The sequence below is a fragment of the Habropoda laboriosa genome, unplaced genomic scaffold (assembly GCF_001263275.1).
Source record: "Habropoda laboriosa isolate 0110345459 unplaced genomic scaffold, ASM126327v1 scaffold176, whole genome shotgun sequence".
Classification (NCBI taxonomy): domain Eukaryota; kingdom Metazoa; phylum Arthropoda; class Insecta; order Hymenoptera; family Apidae; genus Habropoda; species Habropoda laboriosa.
The window spans coordinates 136,887-159,994 of record NW_017100321.1 but is presented as its reverse complement, the minus strand read 5'-3'; the positions used below and the strand labels follow the sequence as shown (position 1 = coordinate 159,994).

The 23,108-nt window shown below is 40.7% G+C and overlaps 1 protein-coding gene across 1 annotated transcript in view; it reads right to left on the bottom strand.

Annotated features, from left to right (window-relative positions):
- LOC108574307 (DNA-binding protein D-ETS-3) overlaps window positions 1–22,215 on the bottom strand; it is a 62,072-nt gene extending 39,857 nt beyond the window's left edge. Inside the window, exons 1-2 of the mRNA XM_017936874.1 lie at window positions 22,154–22,215; window positions 16,695–16,984 (exon numbers count right to left, since the gene is read on the bottom strand). Coding sequence (XP_017792363.1) covers window positions 16,695–16,984; window positions 22,154–22,215 — 352 coding nt within the window. The remainder of the gene's footprint in view (window positions 1–16,694; window positions 16,985–22,153) is intronic.
- Window positions 22,216–23,108: the final 893 nt, after the last annotated feature.

Genomic DNA, 23,108 nt, shown 5'->3' with positions numbered 1-23,108 from the left:
CTTTTCTTTTGAAAAATTTACCCTTTGTAATCGAGTGGTGACTGAGAAGCGACATTAAATAATCGTCGCTGGTAAATAATTAATCAACTCAGAGAGCAGATCTATGGGACCTCTGTAAATTTGTTCGCTACAGTGAAATAGAGGATACGTTGCATATTTAAGTAAAACGGTATAGTCTATTTCTGCGTTGATTTTAAAAAATTTCAAACATCCCATTTGCAAACTTTTCTATAACAATGTGGCCTTTTTCTTGTTAAATTTAAAGAATTTTTCTATTTTCTATTTTTCATTTTTGTAAAATAAATTTAATAGACACTTAGTATACCTATTCCTGCAAATCCTAGAATTCTGAATTATTGAAATGTGCAATTTTCCCAAAATTTGCGGGTGGAATATTAGAAAAAAAAAAAAAAAATAAGTTTGACAATGAATTGGAATATTTGTGCAAATTTGAGAAGGCTCTAGCGACTACAGCAACTTTTGCCAAGTTCAGTCGCCGACAATTTCATTCCCGGGCTATATCGAGTGTTCCAGGAAGACCAGCTTACTGGCGGGCGATAAAACGCACGATAATTAGTTGCACCCCCGGACAGAAATTAATCACTCGACCGTGCACCGACTCCGAGGAGTCGCAGTTCTTTAGCGCGCCATGAATAGGGAGTTTCGTAGCTTGTTACACGTTAATTCCGGGCCATTTTCGCGAGTACCGCGCGAAAACAACGAAAACAACGGTTCCCGGTAGGGGGATACTTGCTTAAAAAAAGGAGAAAGTGTTGTAAGAAGAAACATTCATTTTCGTTCCACCCTATTTCTCCGTTATATCCTATCGAATTAATCCTTTCTAGATCTCAATAATTTTTATTCTCAAATGACACCCTTGAAATCTCATTCTACTCGTAAATTCTCTTCAACATCCCCTTTTCCTCAATTTTTTCACAAAGTATTATCTCACACTCTCCACATTTTACGTTAACTTCGCGTTTTCAATTACATTCCTAAATACTTTCGTAACAAATTTCTAAAAAAAAATTCCATAATTTTCTAAAATTTCTAATCCGTGAAATTTCCAGAAAACACTTTACACCGTTAAACACCTCGCGTTAAATGCCTTTTTTCTTAAATAAATTCCCAAGAAATTTCATTTCAAATTTTTTCATAAATTTTCAATTTCATACCGTCGATATTTCACACACGCCTCTTTCCCCCAAGATATCCCCAAGTGAATTCCCGCGATATAAATCGGCCAAGTGAAATTTCTTCGTAAATTTCGAAATAATCGGATTAGACCGCGGAGAGCCAAACGATCGGACGATGAACGGATCGAAGGATTTCTCGTGGAGAAGCACGGGGACGGGGCAAAGTTCCTCGTCGCTATCATTTGGCGCGGAAGATCGTCCGTTTCCGTTCGCGACAGTGCTACTTAAAAGGCAAGATTTCGCGTACTTTGGAACGGCTACTTCGCCGTATTTACGTGGCCGACTACGTGTTCCGTGAATCGGCGCACAGGCCAGGGGAAACGTAATGCCGTTAGATCGATTCCGATGCCCTTTCCTCCCTGCAACTTCGCTGTTTCACCTCAATCTCGTTTCCATTATGGAAATCAGCCTGCTACAATATGACGTTCAATTATCGTTCGACGTTCCCATCGATTAGTTTTCTTTCCAAGTTTCTGGTCCAATTTCTGCTTCTTCCGTTAACTCTTTGGGGCACAGCGGGATAAAAAGTGTCCTAACTTTTTGATACGTAAATATACACGGTGGGATATTTTTGATACCACTTCGAGAAAATACAAGTGCTACTGGAACAGAGGTTAAAAAATAAGTCAGTTAGTAATGGTCTTGTACTCTGTGCAAAGTACCTCTGTGTCTTGGGAAAAAGATGTGCTTTAACAAATACCATTCATGAATCCATATGGCATAGAGGGGCTGTTTAAGTCCCACCCTGTAATTAAAAAGTTCATCCTTGTGCTTTAACAAATACCATTCATGAATCCATATGGCACAGAGGGGCTGTTTAAGTCCCACCCTGTAATTAAAAAGTTCATCCGACAGCGGTCTTCGGGTCTTTTTTGACCCACCGCCTTTTCATATTTTTAGTAATTTTTGCTGTTATCAAGTTTACGTTCCTTAACATTATTTTAAACGTTTTATTGTCTAGGTTCATACGTCGCGTTGGAAACAAAAATTGTTACACGTAAGGTCTTAGGTCCTTTTTGACCCAAAAGTCTTAAGTGGACAGTCAAAACGAAGAACGCAGTATGGTTAAACGACTTTTTGTTCAGTTTTGTGTTTCTTTTGCAATTTTACTTCCTTATTAGCTAAAATAAACCAACTTTGTTAAATTTTGTAAAAATTAAATTTCTGTGGAACATAGTTTTTTTTATTTTCTAAAATTCCATGCCTCAAAGAGTTAATCGCTCATTACGTTCGATGCTTAATTGGTTCGAATCTTGAAGTGTATTTACTTTTATTCGGTGGTTTGAAAGACACAGGTGATTTTGGGGATTTTTTAAATTTTCTGTCAAATTTTCATTGATATTCATGTTGAATTTTGATTTATTTATTTTTAAGGGTGGTTTGTGTTGCAGTTAAATAATTTAGGTTGGAGATAAGAAAGTGTGTTTTATGATAGTGCAGAGGTGACTTTGTGGATTTTTTAAATTTTCTGTCAAATTTTCTTTGATATTCATGTTGAATTTTGATTTATTTATTTTTAAGGGTGGTTTACGTTGGAGTTAATTAACTTCGATAATTAATTCACGTTGGAGATAAGAAAGTGTGTTTTGCGATAGTGCATAGGTGACTTTGTGGATTTTAAAAATTTTCTGTCGAATTTTCTTAGATACTCATGTTGAATTTTTATTTAACACGAAGTAAATATGAAAAAATGTAAGTGTTTATAATTTCATTTTGCAATTGAACGACGAAGAAGTAATAACTTAGCTCAAATTTTGAAAACAAGAAGTGGAAAAACGCAGTGCTGCCCAAAAAGTCATAAATTTTCTTCTCGACAGACAATCCGTACTTAATAATCAACTTCCATCACAAACTTTACACGCAATTCATCTTGAAAGCTTCCGAACAAACTTCGTAAAGCTTCTCGAACTACAATTCATCAACTTCAACATCCTCGTACATTTCCCTCACCTTCGTTACAAACTTAAACGTAGAATCTCAGCAAAAAATTTTCACTACTTTGCAATACAATTACACGCAACTTCCCGCGACCCATTTTCAACAATTTCTCAACGAATGCAGAGACAAAGTGAACCACAAACCTTAACCCTTTACTCACTCACGATTTTCATATTTCTCTGTGCAAAATCGCGGACGAAATTCGTATCTTCCACAGGTTTATCATAAGGAGAGGCTTTTAACGCAGTGAAAAATAAAATAAAAATGATGAAAATAAGTGGAGAGAATGGAAATATTTTTATGTATTAACTTACAACCAAAAAAGAAGAAAAAAATATGAGAAAATTCATTCGACGGGGAAATAACATTTTTTCACTGTGTAAGGGCTGTCTGGTCTAAGTAATACTTGTCAGGATTTATTTAAACAGATGTTGAAACTATTTATTTATCCGTTCGTCGTTGGCGCCTCGTTCCTTTCTGGTCCGTCTTTACCCACTACACATTTCCTAATAATCTTTCTAATATATTCCGCTTAGTACTATTCAACGTGTCCTTATATATGTAGTATCGGGGGGCCTCCATACCCAAAAACCGGCACGGGAGAATACCGAGGGAGTGGTTGGCGTAGCGCGCGAAGCCTCGGCTTGGTAAGCCGAAGGTCCCGGGATCGATTCCCGTTTGGGTCCCTTAATATTTTTCCACCGGTTCCTACAAATGGGGGCTCAGCCGGGATGTGTAGGCATCTACGGCTGCACGAAGCCAGGCGCAGTGAGATGAAAACATCTCGAGGGTTGCGCACGTCTCCCAAATTGCGACGTTTCGGCTGTGTGCCACTGTGTGGGGGATAGTGTACCCGAAAGTGTTGAGTTGAGTTGTGTTGCACTGAGGACATTCGAGGGCAAATGTCAGTTTAGGATGGCTTGTACCCGAAAGTGTTGAGTTGAGTTGTGTTGCACTGAGGACATTCGAGGGCGAATGTCAGTTTAGGATGGTCGAGTGGTAGTATCGGGGCCTCCATACCCAAAAAATAAGAAACCGGCACGGGAGAATACAGAGGGAGTGGTTGGCGTAGCGCGCGAAGTCTCGGCTTGGTAAGCCGAAGGGTCCCGGGTTCGATTCTCCCGTTGGGTCCCTCAATATTTTTCCGTCGTCGGTTCCTATATACATATGTGTGCCTTGACTCCCCTCTCTTGCCTCCGGGACAGGTTGGTGGTATCTACGGAGCAAGGTCCTTACCTGACCCAGCCCTTAGCGCGTGGGGGTGTCAAGGCGTTGGGACCTCTCGGTCTGCGAGTCATAAACCCGCGCGAGTCCCAACACTCGCTCGACCATACTCTTACAACTGTTCCACATGCTTTAAAAATTCAATTCGTCGCGATAATAAGTGGCCCGCCTTTCATCGCTCTCGGTACCTATAGACCGTGGGTGTCCAACTTTTCGATTTGCCTGGGCCATGTGAGATATATAATACGGTTAATTGTACATACGTAACAAAGCCTCTTTTATTTTTTAATATTTTTTATTCAATAATGGTAAAAGTTTACGATATTGTGCTGTTCAAGGCCACATAGCGGCCCGCAGTTTGGACACGCCTGCTGTAGACGCTTCAAAAATTTACCCACACTGTACAGTTCTAGCCTAATTCAATCCTTTATCTTGTCTTCCAAGCATTTCTACAAAACAAAATATTCTGCCTAAAATCTTCCATAGCAGAAGGGTTAACGGAACAATTAGATCGCGATTTCGTCGTTAACGCACAATCCCACGAAACCAACTGTTCGATGATGAACGCAAGATCGAAAAAAAAAAAAAGAAAAAAAGCGACAAAACATTCGTGTTCGTATCGTGACAAAGTGACTTCTTCTTCGCTTTCTTCGTTTGAAACGTGGAAGAAAGGTGAGGAGGGTCGAGGTGATCTGTTGCTCACGCTGCGGTGCACGCCGACAATATCGACTGGGTGGCAAGAAAAGGCCGAAAAAGGGGGGCTGTTGGGCCTCCCTTTTTCCCCTAGCTCACTCCCTCGCTCGCTCCTTCATCGACGGAACATTAAGCACACACGATAACGCATGATTAACCGGCTAATGACTTTCTCCCTGTCGCCCTCCCGCTGGCTCTATCTCTCTCTCTCTCCCTTTCTCCTCGGGGAGCTGCTTTTGCAGAATCATCGCCCAGGGGGGCGGAATGCACACCCCTCGCCTTTTTCCCGATAAGTGACAGACGTTTTCTCGTCCCGTTAATCGGTCGAATAATTTGTCCACGGTAAATACTCGCCCCGTGGCTTTCTAAATCGCTGTGACGACGTTACGCGGACTTTTATCACGGATCCCATTCACACTCGAATCGTCGATTACTCCCTGGGAGATGTTTCGCACTTTGGCGAAGATTTAGTAGCGGTTTTAGGTTTGTTTAATGAGATATTCTTTTTTCTTTTTTAGTCGAAGTTCGAAGCATTACAGTTTCAAATTTTCTGAAGGGTTTCTGAATTTTGGATTTGCGATTGATCGATTCCTGAAATTTTTTGAGAATTTTTCTGAAAAGGTGAAACTTTGGTAAAAGGTGAAATTTTGGTAAGTTTTGGGAACTTAGAAGTGGAGAATTTTTAATTGAATTTGGAATTTTAGACGTGCAGAAATTTTAGTTAAGTTTAAAATTCTAGAATTTTTATTAGAATTCGGAATTTTCAGTGAAATATGCGAATTTAGAAAAGATATTTTTCACAAAGTATACCTATCGCAGTATTTTTTAATAGAAATAATTTTTGAACAATTTTCACAGTAGAAAATGTACAACTTCTCGTATCGTTGTTCTGTATCATAGATAGTTGACCCAAGAATAGAGTTCTTACGAAATTTCGAAGCTGTTCTTGCCCGAAAAGCTGGACGTATAAATGTAGCGAATTTATCAGTGACTTTGAGACGCTTCTGGTATGAACAAAAAGGTTCGGTCGAGGGTGGTCTGACAAGGAATTTCATCTTAGAGAAGCAGGGGGATAGTTACGAATGCTGTGACATCTATCGTGGTTCCCGGCTGACTAAAATAAGGGATGATTTCGGAAGTCAGAGCCATCTATCAGAAGATCCTTCGAATTTCGGGGTAGTTAGTCGCTAGACGTCGGTTTTCGTATTGATCTGCACCACTTCCAGGAAAATACCGAGTATCTTCGTACCTAGGATAGATTCTCTGTGATCTTCTTAACCGATCACCGCTAATGGCTTTCTTATCCTATCACGATAAAGTCACAATTTTTATCAATCACAATTTTATCATCTACTTTCAATAAAAGAGTAATAGAAGAACTTCAAATATTTTCCACGTTTTCCGAACTAATTTTTTGTTGGACATTTTTATCAGCATATTTGATCAGAAATTGATTATTTATCAAAAATTTTGCTTAAATTTTGCAAAATATTCTCAGAGTGAAAATTTCAAAATTCTGAAAGTTTCCAAGTATCCAAATTTTTTACATAGAAATCGCCTTATCCTTAAATAATATTCCGACAATTCCATCATCAGGACGATTATTCTACAATTTCACAAGCTACTCTCACCAATCTCAAAAATACAAAAATACAAAATAGTAAAAACACCAAAATCCTCAGGATTTCGAAACCTTCTACACGAAGACCACCTATATTCCTCCGATTCCATTTCAGAAGCAAACAATCACTCAGAACCGTTAATATAACCCACCCCTAACCATCAACGCCATCACTCATCGATCCAATTTAAAAAGCAGCCCCGTGAAAATATAAGATTCACCATAATGGCGGGCACTCTCCCGTTCTCGAGTCACGTGGACCCGCTGTTCTTCTTCTTTTTCTCTCTCTCGCCCTTTTCTTCGCCTTTCGCCCACTCGCACCCTTGGCTATCGTCTTTCTTCGTCGTATTATCGGTCGCCTCGTTCTAGCCAGACTAGCGGCGAGTTAGCGCCTTAACGAGGTTATTTCACGACGTCTACTGGGTGGGCCATAGGTCGCGCGAGGATGAATAATGATTCGCAGGGTCGACCACCAGGCGAAACTGACTGCGCCACGTACGATCGTTGCATAAGCTGCGAGTTATACCGACGCGTGTAAAACTCGCCTCTCCCCTTGCGGATAACGTACCGGAGATATATGATTCGAGGAAATTCGACTGGTGCCACGCCACTCTCCCGTGGCCGTCGAAAGCGTCCTTGCAATTTGGCGGGAATTTTTTTTCTTTCTTTGTGTATCTAAGTATCTTCCATGTTTCTCAAATTCTTTCACCTTACAATTCTTCACCTTCTACCAAATGTACTATGGTTATAACAATTAACTTACCATTCCAATCACGTTTGAATCAGCAACGTTTCGATCATTTACAAATTCTTTTAACCTACAATCTTTCATCTTTCAATGTTTTCAACAATTAAGTCGTCATTCCAAACTTTTCTCAATCATCGGCAATTCAACGTTTTCATAATTCTTCCAATCTACAATCCTCTACCTTCTACCAAATCCACTGTATTTGCAACAATTAAGTCATCATTCTAACCTTCTCTCAAAAATCAACAATTCAACCCTTCCAAAAATTCCCCCACACTATCACCCATAAAACTACCAAATTCACTATATTTATATAGCAATCCTTCTACGCTCTGCCACCAGAGGGACGGACTGACCACAAGTTCTCGCTAGTCCTCGTAAAGGCTCCTATTGTATATATACACCTTTTGACCTCAGTCCTTCCAGTCCCTCCCACGTCTAAGGCACGAGCCTCCTAGAAAGTCTTACCAACGAGTCCACTAGGAGGCCCAGGACGAAACGCCCGACACATTTCCTTTTCCGTCTATCCTCTGTCACTATCTTCCTACCTCCCTTCAATTACAACAAAATCAACACACAATTCCTCAACAATTCAACACCTCCCATAAAACATTCCTCCATCTTTCATCAAGTCCGCAAAACCTCTTTCAATCGTCCTCAACCTAAACCATCAGAATCCAAGAGACAGAAAGAGAGAGAAGAACATCGAGCAGAATCCAAACAGCGATGATCGATCGCGTCTCCGTTCACGGTTCGTTCAGGTCGATCGCGCTCCAGCGAATTCCGGTTAGCATCGTGGTAAAGCAGAAGGACGAAGAGAGAGAGACAGAGAGAGAACGGGGGTGGTTTGTGTCTTTCTGTTCTCCTACGGCTCATTGCAGGCCCCGTGACTAATCATGATAGTTCCGCCCGGGAACGCCGGGGACACACGACTCTCGGTTCCGTTTCCGGCGCGTGCTGCCTCTCCTCCTTCCCCTCTTCTTCTCGAGCGTCCCTCGCGCCCCCCGCGGCTCACAGGCCACCCTCCCGAGCAATTATTGCGCTTTGCAACAAAGAGCATGGCCGGGACGCGAAATCGAAGGGCTGTGCTCTCTCTGCCTTATCTTCCTGGTACATCTCTCGTTTTTTCTTCTCTCCTCCTCGATTCTACTTTTTCTTTTCTCTCCCTGTCACCACCACCTCACCCTCTATCTATATCTTCCTTTTTCGCTGTTATCGTATCACTGTTTTCTTCCCCTTTCTTATGGCTGTTGTTATTCTTTACTTTTCTGTTTTTTAGAGGTCCTTTTAAGATCTTTGAAGACGCTTTTTTGAAAATTTCAGTATTTGCTATAAAAAAAAAATGAAAGTATAGTGGATTAATTGCATAAGAGAAGTAACAAGAGAAACAGTACAATTGCTATCGATTTGAAATGAATAAAACGTAACTACATAAGAAATTAGATCATATTTTTCTAACGTTACAAAGACTTGTCTTTTTAGAAGTTAAGTCGTTTTAAAAGTGCGCTGAAGTTAGATTCGACGATTGTAAAATTTGGAATGATTTTTCTCTAATCTATCAAAGTGATTTGGCGTTGAAAGTGTGTTAAAATCAGATTTCGACGAATGGGTTGAATTTAGAATCCACGTAGTTTGCAATAATTTTTCTCAAAGCGTTTTAGTATTTTTTGGATCCTTTTCAAGCCACTTTCAAACTGTGTTGTAATTAAAATTAAAGTTTCACGAAGGAGCTAAATTTACTATACGACGGTAGTTTGGTAAGAACAAAACGGATGATATTTCGAACAAGACAGATCCCGAAATCGATGATTCCAAAAGAGAAATTCGCACTCAAGATTTCGTACCACCGAGTGGAGGGCCTCCAAGCGGATATCCGGGGTCATCCAAGCGACGTCCCCGAATTTCTTTAATGTATTCTTTCCATTTTTTAGAGGCAAGAGACAGTTACGATCCTCTGAACCTTAGTCACCCCTTGAGGCTGGGAACGAGGGTGGAACCAGTCGTAGTTGCCGGTGCCGGAAGCGAAGGGGCGCGCAAAGGTTCCCGGATGAAGGGCAAAAGGGATCACACCGAGGGGGCTGAATCCATGGGCTTGCTCGAGACCCCATAACCACCCCCCAGGGTTAACCGATACCGGCAATTATCAACGCGTCTTGGTCACCATGATATCCTTCCCTTCCCTCCAACTCAATTCTTACGAACTGCTCCACGTAAAGTCTCTCCCGAAAATATTCTGTTGCATTTGTAGAGGGTGTAATTATTAATTAGTTCATACGCAGCCAAATTCAATTTGCTCCTAAAGTTCTTCATCAATTTTGCAAAATCATCTTCGACATTCGGAATAAATTTGAAATTTGGCGCCAGAAAATTCTTTGTGAATTTTTCGAAACCACCTTGAAAAATATTCTGTTGCATTTGTAGAGGGTGTAATTATTAATTAGTTCATACGCAGCCAAATTCAATTTGCTCCTAAAGTTCTTCATCAATTTTGCAAAATCATCTTCGACATTCGGAATAAATTTGAAATTTGGCGCCAGAAAATTCTTTGTGAATTTTTCAAAATCACCTTGAAAAATTGAAATTCCTATACGTAGTGGAAATCTTGCAAGTCGACACACTTCGTTAAAATACAATTCGAACAAATTCAAAGTTCAATTACACTTTTCCATTTCACCCAAAAAAAATTTTTCCAAATTTCTCAAAACCACGTTGAAAAATAGAAACTCCAATACATAGTGGAAATACTGCACGTCGACACACTTCCTTTAAATACAATTCGAACAAATTCGAAGTTCAATTACACTTTTCCATTTCACCCAAAAAAAATTTTTCGAATTTCTCAAAACCACCTCGAGAAATAGAAATTTCGTCACAGCGTATAAGTAATACACATCGATACACCTCGTTGAAACACAATTCTCCGAAAAGCAAATTCCACGAAAAACGCAAACTCCAATTACACACTTCTCGAAAAAAAAAACCCAACGCAGAAAACAACGATTCGACGTTTTTCCAAAGAAAATACCGCTGAATTTCGCGCCGTTCCTATTCTGTACGAGGCTGTGTTCCACTTTTTCCACGTACAATGCGACGCGCACCGACATCCTGTCTCTCAGCCCACTCTATGCACGCGAAATTGGTGTAAAGGGTGGCGAGAGAGTCAGGCTGCCTCTTTTATGTCGCATCGTTTGTCTCGCGAGCTGCCCCATTCCGTGCAATTAGACAGACGAGAGGTAACATTACCCCCTGGCCGCATAAAGTGTAGGCGTTCTCACGTTTTCCGGCCACGGAGGGTACACCCAAGTGTCAGGACCGATACTTTTCTCCGCTTTAATTGCCCGATACCTCTCCCGTCACCGGAAGACTTATCTTTCTTATGGTGTCACTTCGCGTGTCTGTGCGGGTGATAATCACTCTGGTCGGCTGTAATTATTTCTATCGCAGCGACACCTACAAGAGGGAGCAGATTTCTTTTTTGCCAACTGTTTAGAGCAGGGTTTCCCAAACTTTTCCTGCGATGGAACACTACTTAAATCCAGAAATTTTAACGGGACGCCTTGTTTATTTTGTAGGGTAGGTAATAACACATAATCAATGGAATTTAAAAAAATGAGAAAAAAAAGACATTAACGGTTCATTTATAACGAATGAAAGACGATCGTGCGTGGCCCATTTGTTAATGTTTAGACGATAACATGGGTTGTCAAGCCGATCGCGGCGTGTGTGAGTGTGTGTTGGAGAAAAAGAAGAAGCATCGAACCGTAAATATTAAGAGAGCGAATTACATTTTCTGTGACAAATAAAGATAATATTAGTGAACAGCACCGGCGAAGCGTGGGGTACTTTTGATTTAATATACATACAAAGTAATCAACAAAATCCCACAGTATGTAGTAATTATTTAAATTTTTATTTAATAATTATTAAAATTTTAAAACGTCACTCTGTAATACAGGGTGTCCCGTAAAGAGTGTAACACCCGGAAATGGAGTGTTGCTGGGGTGACTCTGAACAACTTTTTCCTTGACCAAAATGTTGTTTGAAGCTTCGTTTTTGAATTATTAACGAAAAACACTGGCCAATCAGAGCGCGCGTAGAGCCCGCGCTCAGGCACGGGCGAACAGAGACCCATCCGCGCGCTATCGTGGACAAGCGTACGCGTGAATCTACACATACACTACCGGCCAAAAGTTTGGAATCACCGAGCATTGCAATTTACGCAAAAGTTTCCAGAAAAAAGTCAGCGACTTTGAGAATTTTTTATCGTTCGAATCGATCGATAGGAGATAATTTGATAAAAGCAGAATTGAGATAAACTTGAAATCTGTAAAAAATTAGCAGCAGATATAATATCGATGAAAAGTGGGAGGTGATTCCACACTTTTGGCCGGTAGTGTATGCATCTGTGTCCCTGAAGAGGTTAAGTTAAATTTAAATGAAACTTAAGTTATTTAACAATTTCAATGACAAGAAAAAAGAAAACGATTAGAGTGCGTCGTAAATAGTTTTAATGGTAAATGTTAATTAAGAAAACACTGAAATCTGTAAAAATTTGTTTCGTAAATATCGCAGCACAGAATTCTTATTTTATTTCAACAGCACCCGTTTGCATCTCTTCGATAAGAATTTCGTTGAAATTTCAAAATTGTCGAAAAGTTTGATCCAAATTCCAAATTGAACGACTCGAATGTTATTTAGAAATTTTTCATCAGAAAAAGAAGCAGGTTCTTTATTAGTTTCGTTATTGGAGTGAATTGCGACAAGTCGACCGTTTAACAGAGAAACTACCACCAGGATCGTCCCATAACCTCGGGCCTAGTTTAGCGGAGCGTGCCCGATCGAACGTGGCGCAACTCCTGCGAACCTTAAAAGGGCTAACCAGCAACGTTGCGCCCTGGCAAACAACACGTTGTCGGCATGCGCGTCACCTCATTTTGTCAAACATCAATTACCAGCGCAAACAAGGCGGGATGGTGCTTGACCGGCAAACATTAAATACATGCACCGCCCTCGGACACGCTGACACAATATCCGATATATAATGGACCGACCGCGCACGAAACGAGACTTTATTTAACGCAAATGAACGTTTCAAGAGGGAAAACGGTAACGATTTTTTTTACTAAAAGTTAGACTCCATTATGAAAAATTAAGTAACGACTAAGAAAAACATTATAAACCAAAAAAATATTTGAGACATATTTTGTAACCTTGAAATCTTCAGGATTGTAAAATAATGGTAAAGAAAGAGTACAAGAAAAGCAAAAAATATACCTTTATTACAATTTCCATGAGCAAAGAATATTCTTCGATCAAACTAACCTCAAAACGCACCTCGACAATCCTTACTAAACCTGTATAATAATCTACCCACCAAAAAGAAGAAGATCCAATTTAAACCCAGCAAAACTTCAAGCACTCACGTTCCATCTCCAAACCCATCAGTCTATAATCATTCTGAAAGCAGTCGAAATCCCCCGATTCCCAAACCTAACCTCAATCTCATTACTCCTTGTGCTTTCCATCCCCCGCTGGTATTTGGTAACCGTGGAAGAGCCGGTAAATTTTCGCGGAGAAACGGGGCTACAATTTCACCGGGGATTTCCCCTTTGTCAGGAGCGGCGAAACTCCACGCAGAATTATAGCCAGGTACCATACTATACACACCTATATATGCACATCTATATAGATATATACGTACAGATCTACACAGCACGAAATGCTCCGACTTAAAATCTAAGTAGTCGAGCATCATCCCCACGTAGAGGATTGAACCTCGAGCAACCAGAGAGAGGGTTTCACGGAGTTAGAGCAATAGAGGGATAGAGAGATAGAGAGAAACAGGAGGGATGCTGGGATGGCGAGGGGTGCATCCGGGATCTCCGAGAGGGTGGCGATTCGTGGGGCGGTCGGTCGTCATGGATACGTTCCCGGCTAACCCCTAACCGCTCCTCCTCCCTTGTCATCTACATTTTCGCGACTACGCCGCCATCATCGACCCACCATCTTGCACCGAGGACGGTATCTCGCTGGAAATTTTTCGGCCACTCTCCACGACGAAGAAACGCGGCCCACAAATGATAAAACGACGATCGATCAAACGTTTCAGAGATGCTGCGGGGGGAGGGACGCTTTTAGGTTAGGTTCTTTGATCTGGTTTTTCAATGGAGGAGGCATTTGATGGTTTTCTTCTTTTTTTTTTTTTCTGGAGAAGACGAGGTTCTCGTTGGTTTTGTTCTTCAGAGGGTTTCAGGTTACATAGCTGTGTGTAGTTGCGTCGTTAGTATGCTCGGTTTTCTGCCCCTTTGGTTCTCCTCTGGGGTTCAGTGGAAATATTCGATGGTTTGGAGATTTATTTGCCGAGCTTTTGATGTGACTGAAGTGTAGCCTTTTGTTTCACCGTGATTGAGTGTCTCCAGTCGAATGAAGTGTAAGTTGGTTTCGTGTTTTAGAAGGTTACTTGGAAAATGTAGGTTGAGGAGTAGTTTAGTTGTCGATCTACTTGGTTCTTTGGTATTTAGTTCGATTTTCAATGGGAGTATTCAATGTGTTCGGAAGACTGAAGTGTAGGTTGGTTTTTATCTTTGAAGAATTGGTTAGTAATCTTGATTAACCTTCGAACGACGAATGCCGGGTCACCGTTGACCCGACTTTCTGTCTCCTCTCCTTACATTATCCATACGTTTGTTGTTTCAATAGTAAAATAAAAAAATGTGCTTTCGCTTGCGTAGGAAGATTTTAGCGTTGGGTCACATTTGACCCGGGTTTCGCCGTGCGTGCGACTGTCACTCCATCCGCTGTCCGAGGGTTAACGAAGACCTTCCTGTGACAAACTTCACAGAACTAAGACTGTCTCTTAACAATCTTTCCTCGACCCTTCAATACCTAAGCAATTTTTCCTCACCTCCCCCTAATTTTCTTCACTTTCATTCTAAAACAATTCTCCTCTTCTAACCCTTTTCAATTCCACGAAATTCAGCTACCTGACATTTCCACATACTTTTACACACGTCGATCTAAAATTGAAGCGGTCGGAAGTGTATGTGTGTGCGAACGTCGGTACTCATTCAGGCACCTGAGGGTTAACGAATAAGTTCCTCAGAGCACGATACGTCCAAGCTGGGTAGAAAGGTGGAGAAAGGGGGACGTGTGGCACGTGAACTTTTCAAGCGAGCGGCCGATAAATTTCCGAGGAGCGAGCAGGATATTGGTGTGGCCGTGGAGAGCGGCAGTCGACGACCGTTTTGCTCAGTTGGCAGCGGTGCAACCCTCGTGCAACGCACTCCTCCTCCTCCTCTGGTCGCCTCCACCTCCACCCTCTGGCGGAGGGGGCGTGGGCGGTAGATAACGTGATTTACACTGACCGGGTAATTAATGTCCTCGGCGACCGGCGCTTTAAAAAAACAATCGGAAATCGGCGACAACGAAGAGCAACAGTCAGGCTGCCGGTATCGCGGCCGGCACTCGTCTGACAAATTATCACGCCCGAGATTTTCCTCTTTTATTTGTTTATTTTTTTTTTTCACCAGTTTTTTTCCTTTTCACCGTTCTTTGGCCCCTTTGTTCAAATCGATCCTCCTTGTTTTATGGACGGAGAAATTGGTTCGCGCAGATGTTCTGTTATTTGGAATTGACGGTGAAATGTAATGGAAATGTAGGTGTGAAGAGTGGTGTTGTTACGTGGAAGATAAATCGAAGGGTTAAATGTGACTTTTGTTAGATAAAACTACTTAGAAGACGTATATACGTTTATACAGGAAATGAAGGTTAGGTTACACTTCGTTGTATATTTTAAGGTTATGTTTCATATAGGTCAGGTTACACTTCGTTGTATATTTTAAGGTTACGTTTTATATAGGTTAGGTTACACTTCATCGTACACTTTAAGGTTGTTTTATACAGGTTATAGTACACTTCACAATTTGATTTCAGGGGAGATAGGTTTTTGTACAGACAAAGGCTGAACGGTATAACAAACTTTATATTTCAAAATTTATTTAATTTCGCAATATAGTATTACTGAATACTTCTATTCGTAATTCTAAGCCATTATCAACAAATTGCATCGTTCACCATAAACTTGTACCTTACGATACGAGTCGAATTCAGCTTAAAAAAAATATTTCCAAATTTGCACAAGCACGTCGAACAAATTATCCTTTCTTAAATCCTCCGGTAGAAACACATCAAGAAACATAAAAATCCTCCACCTACTTCACGCAAACTTCGCCTTAATGAAAACGCATACACCGACGTGAATCAATAACACTTCCTTCGCGAACACTTCTCGGTATTAATCTATTCCACGATCCTGACAAGAGCAAGCTGTTCCTAATTACGCGTAACAAGCAACGTGAGAAAATCAGCAGGTAAAAAGGCCAGGATCGCGAGAAACATCGAGATCGAGACTATCGATTAGATCGGAGATTTCCAAGTCGTGAGAAAGCCGTGTGTGACTCAATCCACGATAATTGTTCACCTGGGCAGAGGGAGAGAGAGAACATTTTAACCTTTCGATCGTTTCCACCGATTTTACTCGATCGTCCGCGTCGCTTGCTGGTGAATTATTATTACTGGACGACGGCTGGTCTCGAAACGAAACGGTGTTTCCTACGTTAATCGTAGGTCACGCAAAGTACGCGTGGAAATGCACACGCGACTCGATTACATGCAAGCTCGTGTCGAGGCTAGTGGTACAGAGCGCAGGCAGGTGTCGCTAGTGAGATAAACTTCCAACCATTTTACTTTCAAATTTTTTTTTCTCTAATACGTGCACCGGCTAAGAGTATGGTGTGTATCGTTAGTGAATAGAACGAGGTCGCGTGACCACCTACTGTTCAAGGATTATTCTTTCTCAAGGGACTTACGGTTGTTGTGGTTTATCGAATGAGACCAGATAAATCATTTCTCTGTATAAATTTCTAAATCGAATTTAACGGTAGACTCCTAAATTATCTACGGCGGGAAATTTGAAATAACCTAACCTCACTACCGAAAAGAACGGTAGTTTACGAAATAATTTGAATATTTCACGAAGATTTAACATTATCTACAATAGGAAACGCGAAATTCCTTAAAATACGAGAATTTCAATTTCTAACCTCCAAAATGGAAACCAATAACATTGCAGTTTTTCACAAAAATGGTATATTAATTTAAAATTGAAAAATATCGCGATCCTACTAAACACCGAATATCCAGAATGGTTCACAAAATTATAACGGATATTGAGTACGATATTTGAAGTAAACATTGAAGATTTGACGAGACTCACCGGTGATGGAGGCAGTTGGCGAAATGGCGGATGGAGTGGCACGTGGCGGCGGCGAGAAAGCACCGGATAAGTATCCGCCGCGGTCGGCGAGCGCTTGTTTCGCCTTGTCAACGCTCTCCTTGAGCCTCTGGAAGGTGCTACCGCAGGTCAGGCCGCGGTACGGCCAGTTTTCCTGCTTGACACCCGCCGCGGTTACACTTGCGGCCGCGGCTCCGGCCCCGGAGGCTCCTTTTAATTCGAGCGCACCTGCGTACGAACAGCTAGCGCTGTCGTACATCACCAAAGAGCCCCTGAAAATCACCCCAAAATTGCCCTCTCAGTAACCTTTCTCTCGTTACCTTGGATGCTGAAGAAAATTTCAATTAAAGGCAGGAAAAATGGAAAAGGGAAAAAAAGTAGGGAGTTAGTTTCAAATTTTTTCGCGTTATATAGAGCGGAGAAGTAGTATTGCTTTATTCAGCCTTACAGCCAAGAATTGGACTTGGTTTACATATCTCTCTCACTCTTTCTGTCTCTCTCATTCACACACCCTTTCCTATTCTCCTCCATTTGGAGCCCCTGAAAATCACCCCAAAATTGCCCTCTCAGTAACCTTTCTCTCGTTACCTTGGATGCTGCAAAAAATTTCAATTAAAGGCAGGAAAAATGGAAAAGGGAAAAAAAGTAGGGAGTTAGTTTCGAATTTTTTCGCGTTATATAGAGCGGAGAAGTAATATTGCTTTATTCAGCCTTACAGCCAAGAATTGGACTTGGTTTACATATCTCTCTCACTCTCTCTGTCTCACTCATTCACACACCCTTTCCTATTCTCCTCCATTTGGTTAAGCTTTGGTTAAATTAACTTTATTAACTTTTCCAGCCATGCATAGAGCGGAGAAGAGGATATTCAGTAATATTTAATATTCAATGATATTCAATAACCTTTATCTAAGGGCTTTTAGTCTAAATAATATTTTGTCAGGATTAGTTAAAATAATGTCGAAAACTATATTTATTTCTTCGTACCTGACCCAGGTGTCAAGGCGTTCGGACCTCTCGGTCTGCGAGTCATAAACCCTACGTTCACTCAACCATACTCTTACATTTATTTAATTATCTCGGAGCAGAAAATCTGAGAGTAGGATAAGAAATGAAATTTGAGTTAAAAAACGAAGAGATAAAAAAATGACGATTTTAGAAAAATAGAAGAGTTAAAGCAAAGTAGAATATAACATTCGCTTCTATATTGTCAAGAAGTATAAAAGTGAAAAATGGATTCTCACACTCTTCAATAGGTAGTTGATGAAAAAATTAGGCGAAGAGAACGAATGGTAGCGACAGAATGAAAGTTAAATCGAAGGTTCAAAGTGAACAACAAGAATCTTCATTGGAGAACGAGTGTTGAAAAGCAGAAACTGTTCGCCGTGACGGAGGTTAAAGTTAGGTTTCTGTAATTTTGCCGGAGATCGCAAAGGGAAGAGGAGAACTCGTAGACAATGAACGGTGTTAACAGAGTGTGCATGAGCTACGGTAACTCTTGACAACACTCGCGTATTACGGTAGGCAGTGTCGTTAAGGATCATTAAAGGACCCTCGAAGCATCCGGTAAAGTCACGATCGAATTAAATCGAATGAGCATGTGCGCAAGAAAGTTCTTTGCCTACAAACGAACCGGTGATCTCGTTACAGACCACTCTGCGCTCTCGCACAGGAAGTGTAATTAGACCGAAAGTAACGTAAAACGTACGAAATAATCGCGGACGAAATAAAAGGATTACACAAAATTCTTGCAAATGTACATTATGTGAAACAGAGTAATAATTTATTCTGGTAGAATAGAAAACTGTAAAAATTGTAAAAACTGGCGAGTCTGATGTCTGAAATGTTCAAAAAACGTTCGAAATAATCGCGAACAAAGTAAAAGAATTACACAAAATCCTTGCAAATCTACATTATACAAAAACAGTGATAATTTATTAAATAATTTATCGCGGTGTAATAGAAAACTGTAAAAACAGAAAAAAAACCGGCTAGTGAAATGTCCAAAATGTCTAAAATAAAGAAAAAAATTCTCTATGAAAGTTAAAAGTTTATTTCAGACGAAAAAACTTTTGCTTCTTTCATTACATATATCTTATCGATCCGATAAACGCTCTTTTTTTTCATAATTACGAGGAAACCCATTATTGACACGTTCGATGAGAACAACGTCTGTTAATAGATTGCAGAGATCATTACCCAAATCGCGTAACCACGATCTATCCATTATGCGTTATCTCCAAGCATGACACAACTGTCGCGTTTCCAACGTAAACAGTATCTCGATCAATTAATCAGTCAGTGCGTTGCCTAACCGATCAGGAAAGATGCAACTTTTCGACAAGAACAGAATTATTAGAACATCCTTGAAATGTCCGTTAAAACCTATTGGAAATGGGTTATGAAAATGAAATAGTCTTTTTATCTTGTGATATACTATTTATTGACGGACTCAGAGGAAACGTCTTTACTCTTTGGAGTGTTCTAAAGGACTGTTCCTGGGCACCCAAAAAGAAAGTTGGGGTCCGCTTATACCTAGGAACTGTTTACTTTATGGTATCGCAGTGTGCAGTGCGTGACTCGAAGACGGACACCAGACGTATCTAGTGGAAGTGTTAGTGCCTTTGTCCTCACTTGATTATTTCCATAGGGTGTTGTTAGAAATAATCCAACAAAACCATTTCAAACAGTCTGAAATATTAACACTGGAACTAGCAGCCGGGTCAAAAAGGACCCATTAGCGATTTTCCAAAAGTGAATTTTCATGGAAGTAAAACGTGATTGTAGAACGCGTAGGAAATAAATTCGGAAAGTCGTAAGCTATTGCACTTACTAGGGCTATTACCTTTAACCGGGTATTCGAGTACCCATGAGATACCCGGGTAGATGAAAATAACCCGATCGACCCGGGTATCTTATGAGTACTCGAATATGTACGTAAAACAGTCGAAATCTCGGTGGCCACTACCGCTGGTGGTTCTCCGGGCAAACAAATGCGGATCGGTCGCGACAGCGATGCAACGATGCCGACGTGTCAAAGTTCACACTACCGTTTTGAAACCTCTGCCGAAACAGTCGAGGAATAATAGATATCTACTCGCAGCTATCTCATGAGATGCCCGGATGATTTCTGTTTACCCGGGTACTTTCTGATTACCCGAGTATTTCACGAGTGGCCCGGGTATCTCTTAACCCTTTCTCTACGGCGGTCCTCGCCGCGGAATCTCTCCCGTAGAACGAGGCGCCGCGCCAAAAGTGTAGATATTGCGCGCACGCACGGTCTTCAGCGTTCGGGGCCAAGTCTTTCGTCTCAAAAACACCATTGTAACACTGCTTTTAGGAGAAAAATAATCTTTATTCATAGCAATGTATTTATAAGTACGAAATTTTGTGGCGGGTGACTATAGTCACCCGTCGTAGCGAAAGGGTTAAGTAACAGCTCTAGTACTTACCAGTATCGAACAATCAGATTTTTTCGAAAGTTGGTAATGGGTCGTTTTGACTCCGTTGTTAATTCTAGCGTTAATAGAATCAAACGAAACCTCTCATTTTACTTTAAACAATCACCACATTTATTTAACCCTGAAGCGGTCTTCGGGTCTTTTTTGACCCACCGCCTTTTTATATCATTAGTAATTTTTGCTGTTATCAAGTTTACGTTCCTGGACATCATTTTAAACGTTCATTCTCTAGGTTCATATGTCGCGTTGGAAGCAAAAATTGTTTCACATAAGGTCTTAGATCCTTTTCGACCCAAAAGTCGTAAGTGTACGGTCAAAACGAAGAACGCAGTAGGGTTGAAGTTCTCGAAGAACATCTCGCGAGGATCTTACAACGCAAAGTACAATATTCGAACTTCACATTTCGTTAAAAAAAAAAAAAAAGAAATAAGAAAAAAACGATACAAGATTTCTGTTGCCTTGGGTAACTCGTGTAACTGCGGCAAGATTTTTCTAAAGGATCCAGAATTCCACCACGGCGAAGAGGAGCACGACAACGCGGGGATATCGAAACTTTGGAAAAAAAGAAGAACGATGTACATTTGTGGAAGTTGCAACGAGGTTGGATATGTACATATCTCCGAGGGAAGATCCAGAATCCGGCGAGATAGCCGCGAACAGCTTCGGCTAACTGGATGCAGATTACACGCGCGTAACGAGCGGTAACTCGTAATCGATCTGTCGTAATTTAGCAAGGATCCGCGGCGAAGCGCACCTACCTATCGATCTACGTTTTATCGACGCGGCCCTCCGACTTATCGCCGTTCTCTATCGGAATTCCGAAAGTGATAGCGGCGAGAAATTTGCATCGTTATCGCATCACGAACATCCTGCCGCGCGTAAACCTAACCGAAAATTCGTCGAAAATTCTGTTCAAGAAAGGAGGAAATGATGAGTGCAAAAAGAAAATTCGTCGATGTGGTTGTTATTATCGTTGGACATTGGTGGGAAATACTTTGTGATTAGCTGTGCGAAAATTTGTTAACCCTTTGCACTCCTATGCCGCTTTTATGGCGACACGTGTAATTACTTTGGAGAAATGTACAATTCACACTTTTTTTATATTATTTTATATTATCGAAGTAATGCAGATTTACACAAGAAATACGAGTAAATAAATTCGTAAACACTAGAAATCCTTTTTTTTTTCAAGACAAAGCTTTGGCTTTCCAGAAGTTTCACTGTTAATCTTATATCAAAAAATGCTCGCAGTGCAAAGGGTTAATGGGAATTTATAGTGAATTCAAATGATCCTTATCGAAATAGTCGATTTTTACTGTTTTACCATTTTTCACTTCTGGAAAATTTTAAAAATTGATTGATTCTGAATTTTTTTTTTTAGAATCGTTTAAAAAATGAGTACTTTTAATTAATCAGTTCGTCAGTTTTCAGAAGCAGAAAATAAGTTAAAAGTCGAATGAGTATAGTGAAAAGGATGACTGTCCTTTTTTTTTTTTTGTCAAAAATTGAAAATTGTGTTTCATAAGGAAAATCTTCAAAAACCGCCGTAAATTATAAGATATTGAATTTTACACTCGCTACGGGTATTTTTTTAATCAAAGAAAAAAAGATAAGAGAAATCACGGAGAAAATGAGAAGAAACAAAATTCCTCCGAATACTCAACCGACGAATTAGACTAAAAATAATTCTGAAATACAAGAACCCTTAATACTGCACTTCAAAGTAGCGCAAGATTAAAAAAAAATTGTCTCCTTCCTTTGAAACAATATCTGCTCCTCTAGAGATCAGCAAAATCTCAAATACTCCTTCCCCCTTACTAACAAGCACAACATTTATCCCTTCAAATCGATCCCCTCTGTCCACGTTCTCCGCGTATCCGCGAGAATCCGCCGCTTCCTCCCGCGAGTTACGTGAATTATTCGACCGAGCGGAAACGAACAATGACCAGAAGAAGAATGGACAAACGCTGTCGATTTTACCTGCTGTCGCTGCGACGATGTCCACGATAAAATGCGAGCTGCACACCGTACACGCTGACCATCGATCGTTCTCTCTTCCACGATGCAAAAGGCAGAAAGAAGAACACGCACGCACACGCACACGAGAGGAAATCGAAGAGGGAATAAATTCTGCTCGATCAAGAAGAAGATGACGATCAACGAAAAAAAGATGTCTCTCCCTCTGGTCGCGTACGATGCATCGTTCTTTCTTTTCGGGTTTTTCAACAGGATCCACTAGGAAAACGACGAGGAAAAAACAGTACGAAGAACGAGCCGCGCGGATGTTCACGTTGTATCGAGGTCAATTTAATCACGTTCACAAAACTGTCACATAATCACGGTGCACCTCCGGCGAGTCTACGGTTTCCGCGTCCTGTCAGACGCTCCTCGATGCTTCACGATCCACACCGTCTCGATTTCCAATTCTTCCTGTCGATCTACAGGATGTTTCAGGAAAATGTTAACACTTGTACGGAAGTATGTAACTTTTAGAGGAGCAGAAATGGTAAATAGAAGGTTGAATTTTTTGCGTAATTACAACATTTTTGCATACGAAGTTGTGCAATTGAATAGCAACGTATGCAAAATACGCGAGCGGTAACGTTAGACTCTCCTGAGACGCGTAAATAAAGACAGTAACGTGTCGTAGTTGCAGTCAGCGAGATTTGAAGATTTCGATATGTTACAATTGCGGAAATGTTTGAAGGATTCTGATAACACTTTGTCTTCGGAGAATCTCCACTTGTTCGCTATTGTTATCAACGCTGTATCTCGCGGAGATAAGAAAAATACCCTCGTCGACCTATTGTATTTCTCTTCGTTCAAATGTTTGCCAAGGTTTTCGAAGAAATTGTGTCTTTTTAAACGAGGTTTACTAGAGAAGCGAAATTTTCAATTTTTTCTTTGGAAATTGAAATATGAAACAAGTTTCTAA